The sequence below is a fragment of the Hypanus sabinus genome, chromosome 26 (assembly GCF_030144855.1).
Source record: "Hypanus sabinus isolate sHypSab1 chromosome 26, sHypSab1.hap1, whole genome shotgun sequence".
Taxonomy (NCBI): Eukaryota; Metazoa; Chordata; class Chondrichthyes; order Myliobatiformes; family Dasyatidae; genus Hypanus; species Hypanus sabinus.
In genome coordinates, this window is record NC_082731.1 from 40,344,138 (window position 1) to 40,361,186 (window position 17,049).

At 43.5% G+C, this 17,049-nt stretch overlaps 1 protein-coding gene across 1 annotated transcript in view; it reads left to right on the forward strand.

Moving 5' to 3' along the window:
* Nucleotides 1-17,049, forward strand: part of paf1 (PAF1 homolog, Paf1/RNA polymerase II complex component) — a 42,812-nt gene that overhangs the window by 19,794 nt on the left and 5,969 nt on the right. Inside the window, exons 4-12 of the mRNA XM_059950916.1 lie at nucleotides 59-180; nucleotides 1,720-1,786; nucleotides 4,622-4,723; nucleotides 5,855-5,960; nucleotides 9,374-9,442; nucleotides 10,075-10,178; nucleotides 11,660-11,776; nucleotides 12,429-12,557; nucleotides 14,706-14,817. Of these exons, the coding sequence (XP_059806899.1) occupies nucleotides 59-180; nucleotides 1,720-1,786; nucleotides 4,622-4,723; nucleotides 5,855-5,960; nucleotides 9,374-9,442; nucleotides 10,075-10,178; nucleotides 11,660-11,776; nucleotides 12,429-12,557; nucleotides 14,706-14,817 (928 nt within the window). The remainder of the gene's footprint in view (nucleotides 1-58; nucleotides 181-1,719; nucleotides 1,787-4,621; nucleotides 4,724-5,854; nucleotides 5,961-9,373; nucleotides 9,443-10,074; nucleotides 10,179-11,659; nucleotides 11,777-12,428; nucleotides 12,558-14,705; nucleotides 14,818-17,049) is intronic.

Here is a 17,049-nt window from a genome sequence, read left to right on the forward strand (position 1 = left end):
TTTCTTGTCAGAAACATCCTATAATGTATAACACTGAATACTTCTCCTGATTTCCCAGATTTGTACAGTATAAAGCTACCTCTCTTGAAAAGCAGCATAAACATGAGCTGTTAACGGAGCCAGATCTTGGAGTAGTGATCGATCTCATCAATCCAGACACCTACAGGATCGATAACAATGGTAAGTCCCAGCTCTGCCTGCATCTGTTGATAAAACAGTGAAAATAATCCCAGCTGTATCCTAAACGTGTGTGTGTGTGTCCCCGCGCGTCCTGTCACATCCATTCCCTTCACAACAGAACTGGGGACGCTTATCAAGGTAGATGAGACTCACAGACTACATGAGTCAAAAGACCTGTTTCCCCGCTGTATTGCTTTCCCCGTTGTTTGCTTCAACTCCGGGTATTCTCTATTTTCCTTATTCACCATTTGACTTGCCTCCATGTAAGCTGATATTAAACATAGAAACATCGAAAACCTGCAGCACAATATAGGCCCTTTGTCCCACAAAGCTGTTCCAAACATGTCCTTACCTTAGAACTATCCAGGCTTACCCATAGCCCTCTATTTTTCTAAGCTCCATATATTAATCCAAGAGTCTCTTAAAAGACCCTGACGTTTCCGAGCGGGACGGAGAGACATAAAGTATCTACGTCCTGCCACCCTGAGATGGAATAGGGTACAGAAAAATGTTTGGGATTGGTACTGATAGAGGAATTCTCTGAGAGCCATCATAGGCTCAAAGGGACAAAAGGCCTCCTCTTGTGTTTGTTTTTGAAAATGTAGTATTTTGACTCCTACTAGATCCTTGCACCTACTTTATATGATGATAACCATTTGAGAAAGTGTAATCATCTACACCAAGAGTTGGAGAGAACAGTGTATCAACTTAATGTATTAGAATCAGGTTTGATCATTGGTATATATTGTGAAATTTGTCTTTGTGACAATAGCACAATGCAGTACATAATAGATAAAAAATGTAAATTACAGTAAATAAGTAATACAGAAATAGAAAAAGTAGTAAGATAGTGTTTATGGGTTCAATGTCCATTCACAATTATAGAGTGGAAGAGGCTATTCTTGAATTGATGAGTGTGTGCCTTCAGGCTTCTATACCTCCTTCCTGATGCTAGCAATGAGAAGAGAGCTTGACCTGAGTGTTGGGGGATCCTTAATGATGGACTCCGCCATTTTGAGGCCTCGCTTCTTGAAGATGTCCTGAATACTACAGAGCCCTTAATGTAGATGACTCGGTTTCTAATTCTCTGCAACTTATTTTGATCCTGTGCAGTAGTCACCGCCCCCCCACCCCATACCAGACGGCGATGCAGGCAGTTGGAACATGCTCCAGAGCACATCTAGAAATTTGCAAGTATTTTTGGTGACGTACCAAATCTCCTCAATCTCCAAATGAAATAGAGCCATTGTTGTGCCTTCTTTGTAGCTACATCGATATGTTGGGTCCAAGAGAGATTCTTAAAGCTATTGACACATAAGAACTTGAAATTGCTCGCTCTTACCTCTACTGATCCCTTTTTGAGGACTGGTGTGTGTTCCCTCATCTTGTCCTTTCTGAAGTCCACAGTCAATTCTTTGTTCTTACTGACGTTGAGTGCAAGGGTGTTACTGCATACCTTATTGTCAATGATCTTTCTTGTAGCTCGTAAAAAGATGCGATGTCTTCATATTCTTATTTTTTGTTGTCTTCTCTCTTTAGTCATGCTTGACATTGCGGATGAGAAATTACTCGAGGAAGAAATTCAGGCGCCGTCGAGTTCTAAAAGGTAAAGTCATTGGTTGTCTTTCTGTGATTCTTGGCCACGAGTGGTTGGTGTTGACTTGTACCTCTGGCAAAGAAGTCAGTTCTTCTGGAATTGTAGATGAGTGTGATTTGGGGTTGCTGCACAGTGCCATTCAGGGACTGAAGGCAGGAGGGTAATGTTGGGTTGGAGGATATGATTGGCTGTCTAAATCTAAATGTTAGAGGGACTAAGAGTGATTTTTTTTTAGTAATTCCTGGTGAAAGAATCAGAATCAGGTTTAATATCACTGGCATAGTCATAAAATTTGTTAACTTTACGGCAGCAGTACAATGAAATGGTGGTTGCCGTCCGTCTGTCTCAAAGGGCAATGGGTGCTGATGATCATCAACACAGACCTCAGCGTGAGGTATGGAGATCCTAAGATGCCCAGTTGTCAAGATCCTCCTCTCGGCCTCACCAGTGTAGTCCAAAGGAAAGCTTATGGCGTCTATTTGGCACCAGCTTGGCCGCAGAAGCTGCTGGAAGGGTGTTCAATGATGTCTAGCCACCTTAGGGGGCTGTCCAGGTTTACTCCTGTAGCCTTCGTCTTTCCGGAGGCTGCCACAAGGCAGTGGGGCTATTTACCCATAGCTGGGAATCTGGTTCATGTGCACCAGGGCAGGTCCACACACTGGTGGGCCCGCGCGCTCTATGTACAGGGGCCGGACCTTGTCCCCAGCAGTTCATCCTAAGCCTGAAAAGAGCTCGGTTTCCGTGTGTTGCCAGCAGGCAGGCACTACATGAGTCTTGCTATTGGAGAGAGTTACACATTCAGCTGTCCTTTTTGCAAGAATTCTGGCCAGCAGAAGGTGAAGGTGAGGGGAGCAACACCTTATATTCTGTTTAGGTAGCTTCCAACCTGATGGCATAAACATCAATTTCTCGAACTTACTGTAATGACCCCCCCCCCCCCCCCCGCTGCATTCCCCATTCCCATTTCCCTCTCTCACCTTATCACCTCACCTGCCCATCACCTCCCTCTGGCGCTCCTCCCCCTTTCTTTTCTTCCATCGCCTTCTGTCCTCTCCAATCAGAATCCCCCTTCCCCAGCTCTTTATCTCTTTCGCCAATCAACCTCGGCTTTTTACTTCACCCCTCCCCCTGTAGCAGCTTCACCTATCATCTACCACCTTGTACTTCTTCCCTCTCCCCACCTTCTTTCTCTGACATCATCCTTTTTCTCCAGTCCTGATGAAAATCTTGGCCCAAACCATGGACTGTTTACAATCTCTGGCCTCTTCTACTGTCCAGATGAAACCACACTCAGGTGGAGGAACAACACCTTATATTCCGTTTGGGTAGCCTCCAACCTGTTGGCATGAACATTGATTTCTCTAACTTCGGTTAATGCCCCTCCTCCCCTTCTTACCCAATCCCTTATTTATTTATTATTATTTCTGCCCCTCTTTTTTCTTTCCTCTCTTTTTTATTTCTTTCTCTGTCCCTCTCACAATCACTCCTTGCCTGCTCTCCATCTTCCTCTGGTGCTCCCCTCCCCCTTTCTTTCTCCCTAGGCCTCCCGTCCCAAAATTCTCCCCCTTCGCCAGCTCTGTACCCCTTTTGCCAATCAACTTTCCAGCTCTTAGCTTCACCCCTCTCCCTCCTGTCTTCTCCCTATCTTTTCGGATCTCCCCCTCCCCCTCTTAGTAACCTCTTACTATCTCTTCTTTCAGTTAGTCCTGACAAAGGTCTCGGCCGGAAATGTTGACTGTATCTCTACTTCATCTATAGATGCTGCCTGGCCTGCTGAGTTCCTCCAGCATTTTGTATAGGAATGATGAAAACAGGTTAATCGCCTGGGGAGAAGCTGATATTAATGGACTGAATATATCATTTAGGAAATTAAAACGCGCAACAGCACTGGCAAACAGTAACGTCGAATAACAATGGAAAACATCTGAAATGTTGTTCAGGAAACACAGGAAAATACTTTCTCTCAAAGGAACTAATGTATTGAGCACTGAAAGTTTGGGGTAAATAGGGAAACAATTGAGGAAAAACAATGTAGTAAAGGTATGCATTAACAATATGGAGAGTGAAGGAATGCTTAACAAGACAGAGAAAAGGGTTTGGGAGACAAGTTCTAAAAGAACCCGGAGGCAAAGAGAAACTATGAAATTAAATTATTATGTGCATAACATGCTCACTGCTGTTAATTTCATGACTTGTACTATGCCTTTGTTCCACTGCTTGGTGATCTACAGACAGCTACTACTGCTGGAAGGGTCATTATCCTGGAAAGTTAACTATTTCTTTTTCCATAGATACTGCCTGAGTGTCCCTTGCATTTCCAGTTGTACCTTCTGATATGTATCAGCCTGGTTCCGGGTACAGGTCAATGGGACCAGACAGTTTAAAAGGTTCAGCACAGACTAGATGGGCTGAAGGGCCTGTTCCTATGCTGCACTTTTCTATGGCTCTTGTATATCTTTTTGTTTTTGCTTCCCTACAATGAACCACTTCCTGATTCATAGCTGCACTAAGTTGTTTGTGCCACTAGACATTCTGTGCTAAATTCCTTTCTCTTTCCTGCCTTTGTAATATTTTTAGTTCATCCCTGTGCCAATTTGGCGCGTCAGGCGGCAACTGTGCCACTGCTTTAGCGCTTGACTGTGTTACGCATTAGTTCGATGCTCAACCCAGCACAAGTAGGACTTGTACACGGAGCTGGCTGGATTCGAACCTGGGAGTTGTCGCGGATACCACTACACCTCCGGCGTTTGCAGTATTTACTGGGTAGAAATTGAGACCTGAAATACTGAACTGCAATTTTACGAGATTTTTTTTCTCTCTCTGTCTCTATATCTCTTGTTTCAGGTCACAACAGCACGCTAAAGTGGTGCCATGGATGAGAAAGACTGAATACATTTCCACTGAGTTCAATCGCTACGGCATCTCCAACGAGAAACCTGAAGTCAAGTGAGTGAAATGTTGCTGTGCAGTTGTAACTCTTCGGTATTTGAAAGGGGTATTTAGCATATGTGTGTGAGTTTCATGCTTTGAAACGGACCCATCTTGGTATTAACTATGCGCCAAGTACAATTAAAGTACAGGTTCCCCCCACTATCCGAAGGTAGAGCGTTCCTATGAAACTGTTTGTAAGGCGAAACATTGTAAAGTGAAGAATCGGTTACCTTTATATGGGAAAAATTTTTGAGCGTTCCCAGACCTGAAAAAGTAACCTACCAAATAACACACAAAGCCTAAAATAACATGAACATATACTAAAAGCAGGAATGATATGATAAATATACAGACTATATGAAGTAGAAAATTGTATGTACGGTGTAGTTTCACTTATCAAAATCGGGAAGACAGCGAGGTGAAATCTCTTTGGAGAAAAAAAAATCAGCATGTACACGCATGCGCACACAACTACCCACACAAGGCTTCACGGTCATGGTAGTCTTTCTCGAGGGTAAACATACATATAAAGAGGGCATCTTTTTTTCATGAAAGCAAAAATCCTCTTTGGTTAGCGAAATCAGGTACTAATGTAGGTCTTTTGTAACAGCGAGCTGTCTTAAAGCGAACATTCGAAAAACGGAGGCCACCTGTAATCTAAAAATAGAGATGGTTAGCACTAATTGTGCTCTTGGAAAGTGGAAAGACTAGCTTGAGATTCCCAGTTCAGCAGCGCCCATGTGAAAGCCAGATCCTCTGTTCTGTTCTCCAACCATAACTGGGAAAGTTGCCAAACCCAGTTTTGAAGGCCTGGAGATCACTGGGGCCCTAAACAAGTTCTGCAGAGCTCATTGAGGACCAAGAGATGGGGCAGTGACATAGCCTTCCTTGACACTTGTCTACTATATTTGCCTCTGCTGAGGACTCTGTCCACAATGATATATCCCAGACCAGTGCAGATTATAATTTTGATGGAACTATTATATCTGTGAAATGGTGGATTCAGGCATTCTGAAGTTCTGATACACGTGATTTATCATATGAATTTAGCACGTCTAGTTACTGTTTTGGTGCTTATGTTGGATGCTGTTTTCTGCATTGTCCCAAATCTGACTGGTATATCATCTTTTTATTCTTACAATCCAGGATTGGTGTATCTGTTAAACAACAGTTTACAGAGGAGGAGATCTATAAGGATCGTGACAGTCAGATAGCAGCAATTGAAAAGACCTTCATGGATGCGAATAAAGAGGTAGGGAAAAATATTCAGATCTGCTCCACTGCAGAGAAGAATGAAAGAGAATACTGGACACCCCACCTGTGATGGGGTTTTAAAACCTCCATCATAATCTTAATAAGCATTACCAACCTATATCCTGATTCCTTCCCTACATAATGGTATACCATTTAATACCTCCCTCCAAAGCCCATATCCTATTGTAGCCTATTTGGTCCAGTCTTTACATTAAAAGCAAACTCCCCCCTCCCTCTCCCCTCTTATTCAATTCTCCACTCTGACATCTTACCTCTTCTCACCTGCCCTAGGTTCCCCTCCTCCTTCCCTCTCTTCTGTGGTCCACTCCTCTCCTATCAGGTTCCTTCCTCTCCAACCCTTGACCTTTCCCATGTATGTGGCTTCACCTATCACCTTCTAGCTGGCCTCATTCCTCTTCCCTCTACCTTTTTATTCTGGTGTTCTCCCCCTTCCCTCCTAGTCCCGAGGAAGGGTCTCGGCCCAAAGCGTCGACTGTTTATTCACTTCCGTAGATGCTGCCTGACCTGCTGAGTTCTTCCAGCATTTTGTGTGTGTTGTTCTGGATTTCCAGCATCTGCAGACTTCCTTGTGTTTATGATTTGTTCAATCTTGCTTGTCAGGAGTGATGATAAGACTGGATCAATTATTAATGTTGTGTGTAATGAGAAACAGCGGGAAGCTTTTGTCATGCATGTTATCCAGACAGATCATGCCACGCCAGGATAATCAAAAGAAAATTAGATTGAGATGCTCGTGTTGCAGTTGCAGGTGTTTGGCAGGTGGATAAATAAAGTGCAAGGGCCACGGTGAAGTGGATTAAAGGTCAAGTTCAATAGTTAGCCCTTAGTGTATGAGATGTGCGTTCAGAAGGATTCAAAGTACATTTATTATCAAAGGACGTATGCAGCATGCAACCCTGAGGTTCGTCTTCCCGCAATCGGCCACGAAACCAGCAAATCGCACATATGGCAAAAACAAAGGTGAGCAAAGACACAGAATATAAAACAAAGAAAATCAAGAGACATATTTCAGTTCAGTTCAGTGTTCCTTATCCGGTTCAAAATTGCCCAAACTAGCACCAAAAAAAAAAGGAGCGACCAGAAAATCTAGAAACACGTCATGACGTGCATTAGAATCCACAATCTACAAACCACGTCCATTGAACTTTGCTCCGGCGCAATCAACCGACAGCATCACGGGAGGGAGGGATCATTCAAACACAAGGACCTTCCTCGGGAGCAGTGGGCGAGAGGGAGAGAAAGACCATCACACACAGGTACCTTCCTCCAGCGGCGGCCAGTGACAGGCTGGTAGACGGCACTGAACGCTCGCTCACCCTCCACATTTGCCTCAACGATTTCTGTCTTTCTTGGTGAGAGATGGAGTTGATCATGGGTTCCTGGCCTTCAAGCCACACACTTTGCTCGCAGCCTCGTGAAACCCTCTCACAGACAGCAAAATGCCAGATCGCCCGGTCAGACTGAAAACACACTGACAGAGTCCAACCATAGCAGAACCAAATTTGAAATAAAAGGAAGACGCAAAAAGTGAAAAGAGTAGCTTCATAAATGGTCTTGAGGATGTCGCCCTGAGTAGCACTGTTCACTGGTACCATCCGCTTCAAAAAAAATGGATCTGATAGATTCAGTGTCTCTGACAGCAGGGACAGAGTTACGGTGGAGGATATTTTCAGATTGTGCCTTCCAACAGGTGCCTGTTACTTCTGCCCTTGTTAAGTTTATGTGCTATAAGACAGGGAGAACTTTGGGTGTTAAAGGCCATAGATGGTCTTGACAGTACAGAAGCACATGTCGTGGACATAAGTGGGCTGTTGAGCCTTCTGTGCTCTTTCTGATCACAATCTGTCATCACAAGTGTTCTGTTGATGTTGTGCATTTGTCCCTTTCTGAGAAAGTCAAGACTCTGCACTGATGCTAATTATGGTGGAATTTCAAGGTGGTCTATAACTGCAGAACTCCCATCCAAAAGCAGCTGCAGAGATCCAGCAGTGTCCATATCCAAACTAGCACCTAATTCCTAAATGTACGTCCAAAAAATATTATTGCTGGGCAAAATTAACATCCTTGGCCTGTCACAAACAAGAAGATCTGCAGGCGCTGGAAATCAAAGCAACACACACACACAGTGCTGCAAGAACTCAGTGGGCCAGGCAGCATCTGTGGGAAAAAGTAAACAGTTGATGTTTCAGGCTGAGATCCCCTCATCAGGAGTTGGGGGGGAAGGGGAGGAATCAGCACAAGAAGGTGGAGGGAGGGGAGGAAGAAGTAGGTGATAGGTGAAATTGGGAGAGGGGGAGGGGTGAATGATTTCCCTGCCCCCCCCCCCCCGGCCTGTGTTCATCATTATACCTCCCATCCCATTTTTTTTAAGAGGTGTTATCAAAACAAATTACCATCTTGCGGCAGGAAATGAACTTTAGGTCAACAATATGCAGTGAAGGTATCATCTCTTGCCATTCCAATTTCAATTTACTGCTCCCTTCCCCCTCAGTAGAGCATAAAACAGTACAGCACAGAAACAGGCCTTCTGGTCCAAGATGTCTGTGCTGACAACAATTGCACTTTAGTTTAATCCCACCTGTATCTTGGCCTGTATTCCTCCGGTCCCTTCCTGTTCGTGCGCCTGTCTAAATGTATCTATTTTATCCATAGGGTGTTCTAGGTACGTACATACCTACTATTCTCTGTATTTTTAATAAAGACGGGTTATAAGAATGCTTTGCAGTACTAGTTTTTTTTGCCCTTAACACCGAGTGGCGTCATGATGGCGTTTTTACGGGGCCGAGTTGCCAGCTTGACGCTCAACCCAGCACCACCGGCCGGCTTTTGCAGTACTCGTGACCCGTTTAAATTGCCACCGCTGACTGTTCTCCCCATGAATGCGTGGGTTTCCACCCACAGTTCAAAGATGTATCAATTGGCAGGTTAATTGGTCATTGTAAATTGTTCCATGATTAGGTAAGGATTAAATTGGGGGATGGCTAGGCAGGGCCAGAGGAGCCTTTTCTGCACTGTATCTCAGTAAATAAATAGTTATAAATCTCTTTTAACTTTAAAATTCCCCCCCCCCCCACACTCACCTTGAATCAATGCCCTCTAATATGCAGGGGTTCCCAAACTTTTGTGTGTGCTGGACTCCTACCATTAACTGAAGGATCCATGGACCCCCTGATTTTAATGTTTCCATGATGGCAGTAAGAAAGAGTCTTATCTACCCAGGCAGTGCCTTTTATAGTTTTCTATACTTCCGTTGAGTCATCTCTCAGCTTCCTGTGCTCCAGAAAAACCGTTCCAACTTCTACTTGAGGCTAAACATAATTGAAGTTTGGCTAACCTCTTCTGTTCCTGTTCGATGGTTTTTATGATTCAGTGTCTCGTTCTGTTCCCTAGGTCACTCATCATTACAGTAAACCTCGGGTTGTCCCTGTGGAAGTTATGCCTGTGTTTCCTGATTTTAAGGTAAGACCTGTGGATATACTTCCTTACAGATGATGTGTGGCCTCCAGACGTGATTCTCTCCCAGTGAGGTGGGAATTTGTGACCTTGTGCACTTGACTGGAGCAGAGGCTTGTGGCTGAGAGCCAGAATGGAGAGGAGATGCTTGCTGAGTGCCAGGATGCAATTCCAGTGATGAGTAAAAATATCTCTCAACAGGATCATTATAATGTTCAAGGTTCAAAATTGCTTCGTGTTATTTCCTGTACACAAGTGTAAGGAGAACGAAATAATTGTTGCTCGGTATCTGATGCAGCACAAAAAAACACACCAAAGATAAAGAACACAATAAAAACAATAAATTACACAATAAATATAACAAGATAAATATACATTGATTGACAATCTCTGAAGAGTATTGATAACAGCTGGGGTCACCCGTCTTGTAAAGACATTGCCCAAAAGGCAGTAATGGCAAAAATGTCAAAAAATTTGCCAAGAACAATCATGGTAAAGACCACGATCGCCTAGATCATACTACACGACACAAAAATGAATGAATGTGATGTGGTCACAGTTACTCATTGCCAGCAAACCTTGCTTTACTTCAGATTATTAGGAATGATTTCAAAACTCAGTTAACCTTCTTTCTGTAGATGTGGATAAACCCATGCGCGCAAGTCATATTCGACTCTGACCCAGCACCCAAAGAAGTCACTGGTTCAGGGGCCGTGGAGATGATGTCCCAAGCTATGATCAGGTGAGCCAAGCTGCTGGTGCGATGAAGGTGTTGGAAGCTTCTGGGGTTATCGGCTACAAATCACCCAAATTCTAGAATTAATTCTTGAATTTGTCATTAAAACTGACAAATAATTTGTCAGGCCAATGATACAATTGCATTAGTTCTCAGTGGGGCTACTGCACAGGAAAATGAGAGACTGGAGATGTCAGAATCTGCAACAAGAAAACACAGGAGAACTAAGTTATTTAGTATTTACAGTGGCAAGAGGTGCAAGATGATGTGCCTGGTTGAGACCCTGCATCAGGATTCGTGGCCCTAGTAGTATTAAACAAATACTGAGGCAAGACAAGTGCGGGTGTGGGATAGAGGAAGGGAGAACAGGAGAGATCTCTGATAGCGTGGAAGGCATGAGGAGTTAAGTGCCAATGGGGTGCTGGTGCACGGCAGCAGGGGATGAAAACAGGACCAGTCCAAAAACTAAAGATGAGGTGCAATGATCACCGAAGGATTACCAGGATTAGAAATCGGAGCAGAGGTTTTGGATCAAAATCAGAATCAGATTTAATATCACTGGCATATGTCACAAAACTTGTTAACTTTACGGCGGCAGTATAATGAAATACAGGATAAATAAATACAACTGATTGACATTCAACTCTCCTTTTTGCAGGACTGCTAGCCAGTGGTGGAAGTTGAAAGTTAGAGTGACAAGGATGACACACTACACTTGACGCATTACAACAACCATTTTGACACCAATGCAATGAAATGCATTGATAAATGAATATAGAGGAAAAACAACTGAGTTACATTAAGTGGGAGGTAGTGTACATGACTTCAATGCCCGTTCAGAAATCAGATGGCAGAGGGGAAGAAGCTGTCCCTAAATCACTGAGTGTATGCCTTCAGGCTTCTGTAGCTCCTTGCTGACAATAACAGTGTGAAGATGGCATGTCCTGGGTGGTGGGGGATAATTAATGATGGACAGCACCGTCTTGAGTCACCACCCTTTGAAGATGTCTTAGATACTACAGAGGCTGGTACCCACGATGAATTTTACAAGTTGCTGCAACTTATTTCGATCTTGTGCAGTAGCCCCTACCATACCAGACGATGATGCAGCTAGTCAGAATGCTCTCCACGGTACATTTATAGAAGTTTTGGTTGACAAACCAAATCTCCTCAAGCTTCAAATGAAATATAGCCACTGTCTTTCCTTCTTTATAGCTGCATCGATATGTTGCATCCAGGTTAGGTCCTCGGAGATATTGATACCCAGGAGCTTGAAATTGCCCACTCTCCATTTCTGATCCTTTGTTTGAAGACTGGTGTGTGTTCTCTTGTCTCACCCTTCTCTGAAGTCCATGATCAGTTCTTTGGTCTTACTGACATTGAGTACAATGTTGTTGAATGCAATGAAACTATTAAACACTTTGATGTTAAATCTTGGAAGTCCAAGATGGGGATTCATTCTAAAATGACCATTTCTTTCTTCTCAGAGGCATGATGGATGAGGAAGGAAACCAGTTTGTTGCTTATTTCCTACCCAGTGAAGAAACCACAAGGAAACGGAAGCGAGACAGCGAGGAATGTATTGATTACATGCCTGACGATATGTAAGTTCCCAGTTAGTTCACCATGCCAGAATTCGGAGTAAAGCCTCATATCTGACTGTGCAATAAATTCTGAAAATGAACACGCAGGGGAGACGGGGCAAGCCATAATCAGAAGGCTTTAGCACAGCTGTTTAAAGTGTTCCCAGCATGGTCCATCACTGAGAAGATAGAGAGTAATGTTCCATTTGCATGGTTCCGGCCAACCTTCCAAAGAAGGCCACAAGTAGCGCAGTGGTCAGCCCAACACTTTTGAGTTCAGGTTACCTGGGTTTAATTCCTGCCATTGCCTGTAAGGAGTGCGTATGTTCTCCACGTGAAGCTTGGGTTTCCTCAGGTGCTGCAGTTTCTTCCCACAGTCCAAAGACACATCAGTTGGTAGGTTAATTGGTCATTGTAAATTGTCTCGTGATTAGTCTAGGATTGATTCAGGGATTGCTGGGCAGTATGGCTCGAAGGGCTGGAAGGGCCTATTCCACACTATATCCAATCAATATCCAATATATTTATCAGTAAAGTAATGGGCATGGTTTTGAAATTTAGGCGCATTGCTGTACAAGTGCTTGGATGCAGAATATGAGACGGCGCTGAATCCTACTCACTGTATGTGCTTACCCGGTTTTATGTCCAAGGACCAACGAATTTCTTTTTTCAGATATGAATACAAAATATCTCGAGAATATAATTGGAACGTGAAGAACAAAGCCAGCAAAGGATATGAGGAAAACTATTTTTTCATTTTCCGTGATGGAGATGGCGTCTACTACAACGAGCTGGAGACCAGGTGGGCACAGTGTTAGCTTATCGAGAGTTTTAGTGGGAAACTCCTTAGAGTTTAATTAATTTACCCCATGCCTTCTTTTCACCTGTACCTCTTTAAAACCCCCTCTTTTCACCTGTACCTCCTTAAAACCCCCAAATAGTAACTGGTTCACTCATTTCTCAAGCAGATTTAAATTATGTAGATTCTTGTCTCTGGCAATTTTATCCTGTGTCCTAAATTATTCTCTTGCTCCGACAGCTAATTATTTCATTTCCACAACCATTATTTCCTCTAATATGTAAAATGAGGCCTCCATCGGTCAGGGTCGATCATGGATGTTGAGCCCTAGCTGTCCTAGCCTGGGCAGCACAATATGGAGAGCAAGCTGTTGCCCATGTAGCAATGCACACCCCCCCCACCCACCCCCACATCTGAATGGCAGAGAATGATACAGTTTGGCACCAGCAATGTGGCAGGAGTTGCCAGCCAGTGTTGAACTCAATGTAGGACTGCCTTGGGTACTCCAACTCTGGATTTTTCCCTCAGCATGTACTCCCAAGGCTTTCCACATGAGTGGGTATAGCCGCAAGGCAGCAGAGGTTTGAGATCAGAGTTCTAGCTGAGCTGCCAAGCCACATCTGCCTGAAGTGACTGGCTTTAAGGCACCATTAATGCGCCTTTGCCCCTTTTCCTGTCAGTAGAAAAAGCTCTGCTAGGCTATGTAGCTGCACATGAAGGCCAGGAGCTGGACTTGGTTGTCAGAGGCTATTTGAGGTGCACGTCTATAACGACCTTAAGGAACAGCAGTATTCAGAAGGCTACTGAGAAAAAGGCTAGCGATACTGTGAATGATCTCACACTCTCTGTTCAAGGACTGTTCGTCCCACTTTCATCAGGGTGATGGCTTTGTAGCATCCATGCCAGGACCACCAAACTCAAAAACAGTTACTTTCAGCATGCAGTAAGGCTGATCAACACATCCACCCACTAACACACCCTACCACACTCACAGCCACCAATACTTTATCATTTCCTGTCAGTCATCTTGTGTATAGAAACTCCAGTGCCTAGAATCACTTTATGTACATACTCTATGTACATAAGATATCAGTTATTTAATTTAATGTGGATTTTTTATTATTTTCTGCTGCATCAGACCTGAAATAACAATTACTTTGTTCTCCTTTACACTATGTGCTGGAAATGATATTAAACAATCTTGAATTTTGACCTGCAGCCCCTCTAATATTACTGGCTGTAAAGTATTGACCTTAAGTACTGCTATCCACTCTTCTATTTAATTCTTACCCCCTGGTGTTTGCTAAATGATCTACCTCTTTTTGTGTCATAGAGTCACAGAAAAGTACAGCACAAAACCAGGCCCTTTGGCCCATCTAGTCCATACTGAGCCATTTGAGCTGCCTACACCCATTGACCTGCACTGGCACCATAGCCCTCCTTACCCCAATCATCCACGTACCTATCCAAACTTCTCTTAAATGGTGAAATCAAGCTCACGTGCACCACATGTGCTGGCGGCTTGTTCCACGCTCTCACAACCCTTTGAGTGAAGAAGTTTCCCCTCATATTCCCCTTGAACTTTTCACCTTTCACCCTTAACCCATGACCTCTGGTTGTAGTCCCACCCAACTTCAGTGGAAAAAGCATGCTTGCATTTACCCTAGCTATACCCCTCATAATTTTGTATACCTCTATCAAATCTCTCCTCAATCTTCTACATTCCAAGGAATTTAGTCCTAACCTAATCTTTCCACACATCTCAGATCCTTCAGACTCGGAAACATCTTTGTAAATATTCTCTGTACTCTTTCAACCTTATTTACATCTTTCCTGTAGGTAGATAACCAAAACTGCACACAATACTCCAAATTAGGCCTCACCAACATTTTATACAACTTCAACATAACATCTCATCTCCTGTACTTTGATTTCTGAAGGTCAAGTGCCAAAAGTTTTGTGTGATTCCACTCAAACCTGTCACACCGTTGGCTGCAGATCTTCGCTTCCATCATCCATTGTTGCCATCTGCTCCTCACTGAAGCTGCAAGCGTGGTTTTCTGTGCTAAAGGGCATTGTTAATGTAAGTTACTATCGCGATCCTGATAGCCACAGCTTCCAGATAACTGACTGCATGGTCCATCTTCACAGAGTGCGTTTGAGCAAGCGCCGCGCAAAGGGTGGTCATGGCGTTCAGTCCAACACCAATGCAGTGCTTGTGGTGAAGCACAGAGAAATGAACGAGAAAGAATTGGAGGCTCAGGTAGGTGAAGCTGCTCTTAATTCACCGGCTGAGTTACCAAGCAGTTCAACATTTCTGAAGTACTGTTACTTTTCTGCGTACTAAAGTATATATTAAACATATTGCATGTTTCTATTTTTACTATAATAAAACCTTAGGGCATTTGGTCCATTGAGTCTGCTCCACCATTTCATCATGTCTGATCCAATTCTCCTCTCCGCCCCAACCTCCTGCCTTCTCATCGTATCCCTTCGTGCCCTGACCAATCAACCTCTGACTTAAAAATACATCAAGACTTGGTCTTCACAGCTGCCTGTGGCAAAGAATTCCACAGATTCACCACTCTCTGGCTAAAGAAATTCTTCCTCATCTCTGTTCTAAAAGGGCGTCGCTCTATTCTGAGGCTGTTTCCTCTGGTCCTAGACTTCCCCACAATAGGAAACATCCTCTCCACATCCACTCTATCAAGGCCTTTCACCATTCAATAGGTTTCAGTGAGGTCACCCCTTATTCTTGTGAATATCGGTCCAGAGTCATCAAACGCTCTTCATATGACAAGCTATTCAATCCTGGAATCATTTTTGTGAACCTCCTTTGAGCCCTCTTCAGTTTCAGCACATCCTTTCTGAGATAAGGGGCCCAAAATGGCTCAAGTATTCCAAGTGAAGCCTCACCAGTGCTTTATAAAGTCTGAACATAACACCCTTGCGTTTATATTCTAGTCCTCTTGAAATGCATTTGCCTTCCTCACTGCAGACTCAACCTGCAAATTAACTTTTGGGGAATCCTGCACAAGGACTCCCGAGTCCCTTTGCGCCTCAGTTTTTTGTATTTTCACACACGCACATATACGTGTGTGTGTGTGTGTGTGTGTATAATATGTATGTATACGCATGTATGAAATTACATGTAGATTACCATGCTTTCCCACATTATTGTTGAGTCAGAGAGAGGCAGAGCACAGAACCAGGCCCTTCGGCCTATCAAGTCCATGCTGGCCACTGTCATGTACCATTCAGCTGGGGTCTCTAATATACAGTTACAGACAACAAACTCTGACTGGATCAAATGATAGGTACATTTAATACCTGCAAAGGAATGTCTACCTCCATACTTTTAAGACGTTAGTAGCGTCAATCATACAGCTCAAAATAAATCATTTTTGTATGTTTATTGAGTCCAGTAATTCGTCAACTTCATGCCTTTTGAGGCCGTTCCATCTCTTAATTGATTTCCTTTCTTATCTGCACCCGTCTTCCATTTGCCTTTAATTCATCTATGTTTTTTGAGACTTCCCCTTCCACGCACCCGCCCCACAACAGCTATGTCCTGTTTTACTCTGTTGTCAAAATACTCCCTGCCATAAACACACCCTGCGATAAATCACACTGTCTTCTTGCAAGCCTTCCAAACCAACAAACCAGCAAAGCTCCAGAACACATAGATTCCATCTTGTCAGTGTGGTTTACAGAAGCTGTAAATTCATAATGACCTCAGGGTTACAGATGTTTTTCCACACAATCAACCACCCATTTACAGTAATCCTATTTATTCCAGATTTTTAACCAGCTTCCATTTTATTGTTACTGACATATAGGGTGCCCAAGACTTTTGCACAGCACTGTAGCAATTTTATGTATTGCTGCAAAAAAAAATACTAATAACCTATGTGAGTGATGATAAACCTGATTCTGATCTGGGTCTCTATTGTGGACTGAGAGTGGGAAGGGGGCAGGGAGAGGGGAATCATGGTTGGGAAAGGGAGAAGGGAGGGAGCGGGAAGCACCAGAGAGAGATACTGTAACAATCAATAAACCAATTGTCCCACCCACGCCAACTCCCTCCCCAGCACACCTTCTCTGCCACCTGTCCCACATCCCTACCGCGGTGCTTCACCCTCGCCGTTCCCAACATCTTTTGCTCCCACCAAATGTGTAAACTCTCTGCTCCACATTGACAAATATAGTACTGTGCAAAAGTCTGTAGCAATATATATGTGCCTAAGACTTTTGCAGTTCTTTGTCATAAAATTTGCTTATTTTGTGGAAGTAAAACAGGGCAACCATAAGAAGTTACTATACAATACTATTTTTAAAACTTCTAAATATTACAAAAAAAGAATAGCGAAGTAGTGTTTAGAAATCTGGTGGCAGAGGGGTAGAAGGTAAGAATCTAAAGTTTCAGTGTGGATCTTCAGGCTCTGTAATTCCTCCCTGATGGGGGTAACGAAAAAAGGGCAAGTCCCGACATTGA